Source organism: Panicum virgatum, chromosome 6N, assembly GCF_016808335.1.
Source record: "Panicum virgatum strain AP13 chromosome 6N, P.virgatum_v5, whole genome shotgun sequence".
NCBI lineage: Eukaryota > Viridiplantae > Streptophyta > Magnoliopsida > Poales > Poaceae > Panicum > Panicum virgatum.
The window spans coordinates 37,935,726-37,945,954 of NC_053150.1; the positions used below are offsets into that span (position 1 = coordinate 37,935,726).

The window sequence follows — 10,229 nt, forward strand, 5'->3', positions numbered from 1 at the left end:
AACGATGAACATGCACCACTGATGCCAAAATAAGCATGGTGGCCATCAGGAACTTCGCTTCTCTGAATAACACACCCCCTTGAGCACGATCGAACTCATCCATTTGTAGAGCCTTGACCAGGATTTGGGAGTCTGTTTCCACCATGACATGTTGCATGCCTTGATTCGCTGCTACCATTAATGCCTCAATGCAAGCATGGGCTTCTGCACAGAGGGCATCACTCACCACCGCAATCCGACCAGCTCCTGCCAAGACTGCTCTGGAATGGTGATCACGAACCACAAAGCCCCATGCATCCCCAAGGTCCTCCGAGAAAGCTGCATCAACATTTATCTTCCATACATCATGGCCCGGCGGCACCCAGCGTTGATCACGTTCTCGTGCATTGATCGATTTTGCATTGGTGGGCAATTCCTGCACATTCTGTGTCACCAATTGGGCTCTATATATAATCTCATCAATTGATCTCCTTTCTTCTCCTGCATTCACTTTATTTCGAGCATCCCACCAAGACCACAACATACCAATGATAAGGATTCTTTTCGATTTTTGCATCGACATAATGTTCTCTGAAACCTGCATAGATGATGAGCACTTGCACATCATCTCCCTTTCCTCTTCCAGACCAAGGGCCCTCTAGCATTGTTTTGCATATTTACATTTCAAGAAGCAATGACCCCCGTCCTCATCCAATCTCAGACAAACCGGGCATCTAGTATCAATTTCCATCCCTCTTATATTGATGTTCCTCCGCACAGGCAGGCTGTTAAGTGTAAACCTCCAAAAGAAGTGTTTCACCTTCAGAGGACAATTCAATCTCCACAAATTCTTCCATCTGAAATTGGCATTAACAGCTCGACCAACAATTGTGCTTCCCTCACCCTTCTGCCAACTAGCATTCCTTGCTCTATCATCATCTAGGATACGATATGCAGACTTCACAGAGAAGACACCCTTACTATCAAAGTGCCATGCCAAAATATCATCCATACCAAATTTAATTGGTATACTCAGAATGTGATTCCAATCTTCCTCCCAAAAAATCTCTTGCACCAGTTCTCGGTCCCACTCCCCACTAACAGGGTTTATGAGCCCTGAAACTTTTGTCAAGACTGTTTGCCCCCTCGGTGTTATTGGCCTCCTAGCAATACCATCCGGTATCCATGGATCCAGCCAAATATTTATTTGAGTCCCATCACCCACTCTCCAAATTAAACCTTTATTCAAGGCTTGTATTCCTGGAATGATGTTGCGCCAAGAATAAGATATCCCCGGCCTCTCCTGCACAGATAGCAAGTCGCCATTGGGAAAGTACTTTGCTCTAAGAACCTGGGCACACAAGGATTCTGGATTAGAAATTAACCTCCAACCTTGTCTTGCCAGCGTAGCAATGTTAAACATATGCAAATCTCTGAAGCCCATTCCCCCATTCTCTTTTCTGGTGCATAACTTCTCTTTCGACACCCAGTGCATCTTATTCTCATTATCTTGTTGAGCCCACCAGAATCAGCAGATCATGGTACTGATGGCATCACAAAGTGTCTTAGTAAGGTCAAAACATGACATGGCATAGCTGGGAATAGCCTGCGCCACAGCCTTAATCAAAATCTCTTTGCCAGCCTGCGATAATAATTTTTGCTTCCATCCTTGAATGCGTTTCCAAACTTGGTCTTTCAGATAATTAAATGTCTTCTCCTTCAACATCCCCATATAAACGGGCACGCCTAAATACTTCTCATTCTGAGCCTCGACTCCAATATCCTCCTATTGATGAGAATGAAGAAGCAGAGCTTCTATAGTCCACTCGACTCTTTTTTGTCTCTAAAATGGGCAAGTTTTGAACTAAACGTTGAAACAACATGGCTTTATCGCAAAAACATCATACTCGTTGGGGTTTTTTACACTAGCAAATATGCATGTGCATTGCTACGAGAAGCTTATAGATATATTAGTTAGCATAAAATAATTTATATATTACATATATCATATGTATTTATGATAACATAGTACATATGTATCTAAATGGTTTTGGAGGTTTAACTCAACATACATCTCCCAGATTTTGATTAGGATTTTAATTGACAGACTAGTAATTATTATTTGCTATATATGAGATTTTATCTCGAGGATATTCACGGCTCCGAATCCAACATGTCACCGACTTAATGTTCATTCTTGAGCTGTGAAAGTATATCGCAGAGGATATTCACGGCACCGAATCCAAGATGTTAACACAGAGGAAGCAAAAGTATATAGCCCAAGGCCCAAGTCCACTCATGGTCTCTCCCAAAGGTAGCATCACAAAGGCCACGGAAACCCCAGCGACAGGAAAAGCATGCTGGGACCTGGACCAGGGCGCTTCTTTCATTTTTATATTTAAAAAAATAAAATTTCAAAAATATATGTCGAATAGGGAAATTTTCAAAAATGGATGCTTGTCGCCCCCTAATAGGTGACAGGGTGCCTGTCGCCCATCCAGTGGGCGACAGGACCTAAATGTAAAGAAATTACATTTAGGTCCTGGCGCCCAAGGCGCATTAAACAGTGAACTTGTAAAATCGATATAAAATTGTAGAAAAATCGGAAAAATACAAACTCAACTGTTCTTGATTCTATGAAATAATATCTACAACTTTTGTTATATAAAGTTTTTCATTTGATCAATGTATCTAAACCAAGAAAAATAGTTCTTGTACCTAGAAAATTTTGAAATAATTCATTTGGTCTAGTTGTGCCTATCTAAAATTTACCAAACTTTTTTTATAGCTCTTAGGAAATAAAATAATGGTACTGTAAAAGTTATGTCTTCTATTACTCAGTATAGCAGCATGGATAAATAACCCATTTAAACTAGACATATTGCAAGATCTAATTTAAAAACTTATTCTAGAAATATTTTTTGGGCCTACCAATTTTGTACAAGCCTATGCTCACCATATGAAACACCGTGGCCAAAGATGACATGTATCCAAAGGATGTATCTTGAGATTTAAATAAAAGTGCATTAAACTAGTATTTAAAATAGAGCAAGATACATTGATCAAATGAAAAACTTTATGTAACAAAAGTTGCAGATCTTGTTTCGTAGAATCCAGAACAGTTGAGTTTGTATTTTTTTGATTTTTTTACGATTTTATATCGATTTTACAAGTTCACAGTTTAATGCGCCCTGGGCGCCAGGACCTAAATATAAATTCTTTTTACATTTAGGTCATGTCGCCCACTGGATGGGCGACAGGGTGCCTGTCGCCCATTAGGAGGGCGACAAGCACCCATTTTTGAAAATTTCCCTATTTGACATATATTTTTGAAATTTTGTTTTTTTAAAATATAAAAATGAAAAAATTCCTGGACCAGGCCCACGAGGACTACGAACCCCGGCTTAACCCTTATGAGGACTAATAAGGCCCTAAGGGTCGATGGGCCGAGCCTCGCGCCAGCCCAAGCTTGATCGGCCGCGGTCATCCAAACCCCGCCGCTTGCCTGTGCGTTGTTCGTCTCCGCGCCTCCGATGGTAGAGCCAAGCCAGCGAGGTCCGGCATGCTAGACCGGCAGACCGCTTAAATCCCAAAATTTTACCCTAAAATCCATCACATCGAATATTTAGATATATGTATGGAATATTAAATGATGTATGTTTATAAAACATTTTGAACTAATGAGTTGTAAATAGCGAGATGAATTTAATGAGGCTACATAATCCATAATTTGCAGTAGTAGTGCTACAGTAATCATCCGCTAGTTATGGATTAATCACAAATTAATCAGACTCATTAGGTTCATCTCACAATTTACAACTCATCCATGAGAAAAATTTTATAAATAGACATTGTTTAATATTTCTAAATAATAAGATTCTCTTTCCAAATATTTACCGCAAAACATCTAAACACACCCCAGTTGCTGTGCATGCCCGAAGGGCGTGCTGACTGCAGTTTAAACGTGCTATCTCTTCACAATCTAACTTGATCTTTATACATTTTTACTTTTAATTTAAAATTGTATAAGATTAGAATCTAATTTATCTAATTCTTAGATTACATAGATTGAATTTTAAGACCTTTTACCATCCTAACTGTAAATCTGCAACGCACGGCCGAGCAACTCTCACCGGAGCCAGGTAGGCAAGGCTGCTGGTCGTCAAGATGGTGGATGCAACGCAACTGCTGCAACGCCCAACAACGGCATTTGTTTTAATTTTTTGCGCAGGGAGGAGGGAGCTCGATTTGCATATTCCTCCTCTCTCGCAATGTAGTTGCTCTCTCCATTCCAAATTGTAAGTAACTCCAACTTTCTTAAAGAATCAAAATATTTCAAATTTGATCAAGTTTATATGACAAAGTACTAATATTTATGATACCAAATAAGTTTTATTAAATTCTTCGTTAAATATACATACATTCATTGTATATTTATTTGGTACTATAAATCTTCATAATCTTTTCTATGATTTTAACATAAAAATAATTTGACTCTTTAAGAAATTGGAATAACAATTTGAAAAGAAGGGAGTACAGAGTCCGGTCAAACCAGGCAGCCGATGTGGTTTCTTTTATTTTACTCCTACCAAACAAAGGAGGGACCTGCAAGTTTCTTTTATTTTACTCCTACCCAACAAGGAGTAACAACGATCTTGGCTAGCGGCTGCACAGTAACACAGGCATTTCCACAGCTAATCCAACAACGCGTGCCAATATTTTACCAGCCAAGATCGGGTCGATAGGTACACGTCTGTCACCAGGCTGGAAAGGCGTTGCTTCGCTCGCCGTCTAGTAAACCGCACCGGAACGTGGGCTCATCACTGGCCATCACATGTACATGTGAGCTAGTGTCAGGGGAAACAAAGGACACGTAGAAATTCTAGTTTAGTCATTAAGGACGTGTTTGATGTTATGGGCTAAATTTAGCCGTCATATTGTGTATTTCAACACCAATTAGAAAGATTAAACATAAGCTAATAATAAAATTAATTGCAGAAGTCTAGTGCTACTTTGCCAAACGAATCTATTAAACCAAATCAATCTATAATTAGCACATTTATTGTAGCATCACATGAATTAATTAGATTTTATTTATTCATATTGCAAATTAGTCTAGTGGTTATGTAATTAGTTTATCATTAGTCTACGTTCAAAACTCCTAATTACCAACTAAACATCCAATGTGGTAGGGCTAAAATTTAACCGTACTGAATCCAAATAGAGCCTTAAGTATATAGTGGCCACTAGCAGGTCACAATTCACTCTGCTGCTCAGTGCGTCCATTCCTTTGTTCCCTCCACATCCACTCTACTACTATCTAGGCTGCCTTGGTTTCCTCAGTTCAACAATCAACCATTGCTCTGCCTCGGAGCTTGCTACCCACTATACTCGCAATGTGCTCATAAAATCGACTATTCTCCCATCTAAGATTAGATTTGGATCCAAATGCTAATATGTAATAGTGCTGTACTTATTACTAGCCCATCCAAATAGAAGTGATATAGGGGAGCCTAATCTTTAGCCAAGACTAAATTTTAGCATGTACATGAGTACTAATATGAGCTAAAATTTAGCATCCAACTTTAGCTCCTCCAAACACAACCTAAATTACAGGTCATTTTACTTTATTAAGTGCATAATTTCTGCTACCATCTACTTAGACATAGCATATATCCAATTACATATAGCATAAATTATAACCGAAACTATCTATAATTTAGGAAGGAGGAGTTATTCTAAGCGGCTATAAGTCGATCGACGCTAGCACAGCGTTTGACAAGCAAAAGTTTCAAGCTCGCCAACTACCACAGCTGTTCTCAACTCCAAGTCCCAGACATGTCAACAGTACTGTACCGTCAGCCTAAAATCCTTCTCCGGAAAAAAAAATCAACTCGTCGGACGGAAACCTGCTGTCCGCGCACTCGTGGTACTCTATTTCCATTCTTTAAAAATAATATTATATCCTAATCATTAAAATTTTCTCCTCTATATCCAATTTCTTCGCACATTTCTATACTCTATCATATACTCTATATCAATCATCACATATTTTATTCAACATCTCCAACTACCACCTCTATTTTTCTTTTCTTTTCTTTCCTTTTCTTATTCTTTCCTTTTTCTCCTTCCCTTACTTTTCCCCCTCCTCTCTCTCGACACTGCGCCTCTCCTGGCCTCCTCGCCGGCGCCGGCCGACCTCCCTCCCCAAAATCTCTCCCACACGATCTCCACAGCGCAATGGCGTGCGCGCGGAGTGACGGCAGAGCTACACGCGGGGCGAGAGCTGCGTCCGCGCACGGGGTGGCAGCTGCACGCAGGCCCGGAGCCACGGCGGTGGTGAAGGAGCATGCCGTCAGGCAACGGCGGCGCGCAGCGAGGAGCTACCCGACGTACGGCGCCCCGACATGCCCCTGCGTGGAGACCGCATGGGGCCATGGCGGAGCAGAGGCCGCGGCTGCGTTGCCCCTCCCGGCCGGATCTGCGTGGGGCGCGGCGACTCCTCCCTCCCGGCCGGCTCCTCTCTCCGGCCCCTCCCTCTGCCGTCCAGATCAGTGGGCGCGCGAAGCAGCCCCGACGGGCGGGCGGAGCGACCATGACACGCGCGTGCTGCTGCAGTGCGCGCGGAGCAGCCACGCGAGCTGCAGCTGCGCGTGTGCAGATCGGCCACAGCGGGCGCACAAAGCGGCCGCGACGGCTCGGCGGGCGCGCAGAGCCCTCCTCGCAGTGGCCGGCGGCGTGGATCCACCTTTTCCCTGTCCCTCCCCCTCCCATGGCAGTGGTGCTGGCGGAGGGCATGGCGGCGCGAAGGCCTGCGGGACGGCGGAGGCCATGGCACCATGGCCATCCGCCCCCTCCCATGGCCCTCCGCCCCTCCCTCATCCTGCCCTCCCTCTGCTTCCTGGCAGCGGCGGCGAGCGCGGGGCAGCAACGGCCGAGGCGATCCCTGCACCACATCCGCTTCCTCCCATGGGAATTGCGGATGGAATCACTAACCACAAACGTTGCTAAGGGGTAAGGGCAGTCAGGGCACCACAATTATCCGCACCCCTAGCCAAACCGTAGTCATGTATTACCTCCAATACAACAATCCGATTGCGCAGCAACCAGATTTCCCCATTAGAACGCCAATTACTCCTACCTTGCCCACTCCCAACAACCATTGCTCCCCCATCCAGCACAAGCAGCGCCATCACTTCTGATCTGCAGGCAACCGACCACCACTACTCATCACAGCACTGGTGTCTCTGTGCCTGCCTGCTGCAGTGGCAGCTGAACACCGCAACCTCACCACACCACATGAATGCAGCTAGGGCACAAGCCAGCAAAAGCGGAGCTCTTGCACAAAAGCGGCCTGCAAGTACACCGCACGCGCCCGCCACAACCCAGGCTACGCGACAAGCCCAAAGCAAATGCACCCACCAAGCATCCTTCCCCAGCTGCTGCTCACTCTCTCACTCACAGTGAGTGACCGAGTGATGAGAGCCCAAGGATAAGGTCTGGCAGGCAGTACTACTGGTCAAACCAACAACACCAGCACACCTCTCCGCAGGCAGCAGTTTCTGACAGTGATTAGCACGCACGCACACTTCATAAACAACAGGCAACGTCGTTATCACCAGAGCGATCTGGCGTAGATGAACTCGAACTAGAGGAACCCTGCCTTAAATCAACATCAACATCACCATCAGTCACCATCATCCGCTAATTAAGTTGCAAACATCCACATTAGCAGCCTGACTAATCGAACCAGCACAGAACACTCTCAGGTCTCAGCAGCAGCAGATCTCTAGCTTAAGCTTAGATTACAACACACCAGCACCAACTCAACAGGTGAAACCACGGCACATCAAATCCTTCCTAATTACTCCATTAATAATTAATTAAGCCACGACGACAATTAGACCGAGCAAGGGAACCGAACCCAACCCTAAGATTAACAACACGGCGGCGGCGGCAGGTGGAGCGCGGACGGATCGCTACGCCCTAATCCATCCACCTCTATCACGGCGGCGGCGTCAGGCGGCGGCCGTCTCGCTGGGCGCGGCGGGGCGTACCTTGGGGGGCCTGCCGCGGCCGCGCTTGACGGGGGCGGAGCCGTCGCCGGCGGGCGCGGCGGGGGCGGGGGCGGGGGCGGGGGCGGCCGCCTCGGTCTTGGCCTTCTTGGGCGGGCGGCCGCGGGCCTTGGGCATCCCCGCGGTGGCCTGCGCGACGGCGGCGTCCAGCGGGTCCTTGGGCTTGGGCGGGCGCCCGCGGGGGCGCGGCGAGCCGGTGGACGGCGCCTTGGGCGGTGGCGGCGGCGCGTTCGGGTCCCGCACCTTGGGCGGGCGCCCGCGGCCGCGCTTCGGCGGCGCGTCGGGGGCGTCGGCGCGGAAGTAGTTGTTCTTGAGGAAGATGAGCTCGCCGGACTCCTTCATGCGCGACAGGTGCGCCGTCAGCAGCGACGGGTGCGCCGGAGGCAGCTCGCCGTACTTGCCCTCGATGTACCTCGAGATGGCTGACTTGTTCGACCCGTTCTTGTCGCCCAGCCCATCGATCGCCGCCAGGATCATCTGCCCCAACAAGCACGCCGCACCGTCAGCTCACGGAAATCCCACCCCGTCCCATCTCTCGTCAACAAAAAAAAAACAATTTTCAGTCCACAAAAACGCATTTTTTTTCCGACAAAAAACCCCAAGAAACACGAATCAAGAACGCCCGCATCCCAAATCCGGCTCCAAGCAACAAATCCTCGCCAGAAACAACAGCCCGAACAAAAAGGAAGCACAAAGGGAAACAAAAAAAAGGGACAGCGCATGAAGCGGATGGTGGTTACCTCCGGGTAGGGCGGGAGCGGGGACGGCTTGGCGGCTTCCGCGGTGGCCATGGCGACGGCGGCGGCGGCGGCGACGGAGGCGAGCAGGACGAGATGCGGTGGTGGGGGATGGAATTGTTTTCCTCGGAGGAGGATATAAGAAGCGAGGCGGATTTGGATCAGGATAGATAAGAAACGGGGAGGAGGGGGAGGAGGAGGGCCGCCTCGCCTCCGTTTCTTTACTATTTTTCCCCCTTGGTTTTTCGGTTGTGTCTGCGAGTGTGTGCGCGCCTGGGGAGTCAGCGATGGATCAGATCATCAGATGGGGATGCGGGGCGGGCGGACGGCCAGGATCTCTCGGGCCGGCGGGATCGAGCGGCGGAGGAGGTGGGGAGCCCGCGGATCGGTGACGTGGCGGGGAGGGGGGAGCGCCTGCATGCCTGCTCGCCGTTCCCGCTTTAGGTTTTGTTTGCTTTTGTCCGGGCCTGCGCGCTGGCTTTAGGCTGGGGAGGAAATGACTGGAATGACCTCCTCCGGTTTGGCCTTTCTGTCTTTTGAAGCTGGTGGCAGCGATTTCGAATTTGGATGGTGGTTTTTCAAAAAAAAAAATTGGATGGTGTAGTGGGAAGGCTTTCGTTTTCGGCTGAATAGATATTGTTAGAAAATTTTCACCTGATTATGCTCTACTATTTGTGTTTAAAAGATGGAAGTGTTTTTATATGGAATAAGTGCACACTAGCTTTGGAAGGTATTCTTCGTTTACATGCCTTTGCAAATGTTTTGATGCTCTTATTTTGTTGGTCATTTTTATACAAGTAAACAATCATAAAAAAGTATACACTTTTTTTGAAATAAATCGACAAATATACTCGAACAAATCATAAACCTTCAAGGTGGAGTAAAAAAATATTATTTTTATTAACGGTGGCTAAAAAGATCTTAAAGAAATCATCAGATCTAGAGGCCCCATTAAGATTTCACTTAATGCGATGATGAGGTATTCACACCCAAACACGGTTCATATCCAGCTCATAATTCAAGACTTCACGAAGAAGTTTTGTAACAAACTAAAACAACTCATGCCCATCATTCAAAACATAATATGGATAAATTTAAGGTATAATAGCAGAAACGACAAATACCTTGGTAGGTGGCGTAACCGGTGCAAAACGGACAGTCACGATCTCTCCAACTTAGGGAATCGAACGATGACAAGAGGACGAGCAGGCAAATTGGTATTTTCCCTCGTTCGAATCTACGATCGCGCTTTAGTTTGGTGTGGAAATTATGGAGATGGCGTCCCTCTAGTTTGGCGTTTTGGATGCTACTGACTTTCTTACGTTGGTGTTTCTTTGTCGGAACTTTAAAGTATTCAAATTTGACTCGTCTGGTAACATGTTATGTCTCTAAAGTATTCAGATCATCAGATGGGGATGCGGGGCGGGCGGACGACTAG

General features: G+C 46.6%; 1 protein-coding gene across 1 annotated transcript; it reads right to left on the reverse strand.

The window, feature by feature from the left end:
* Positions 1-7,619: 7,619 nt before the first annotated feature.
* Positions 7,620-9,058, reverse strand: LOC120679473 (HMG-Y-related protein A-like). Its single transcript, XM_039961069.1, has 2 exons — positions 8,795-9,058; positions 7,620-8,531 (listed from the first exon to the last, which is right to left on the reverse strand). The coding sequence occupies exons 1-2, from the start codon at positions 8,843-8,845 to the stop codon at positions 7,998-8,000; spliced, it is 585 nt and encodes a 194-aa protein (XP_039817003.1). The 5' UTR covers positions 8,846-9,058; the 3' UTR covers positions 7,620-7,997.
* Positions 9,059-10,229: the final 1,171 nt, after the last annotated feature.

Bases quoted from the DNA above. Each gene is read 5' to 3' on its own strand.
- LOC120679473 (XM_039961069.1), bottom strand. From the start codon at position 8,845: ATGGCCACCGCGGAAGCCGCCAAGCCGTCCCCGCTCCCGCCCTACCCG. The intron at 8,532-8,794 runs GTAACCACCATC...TTGTTGGGGCAG, and splicing joins CGCTCCCGCCCTACCCGGAG to ATGATCCTGGCGGCGATCGA.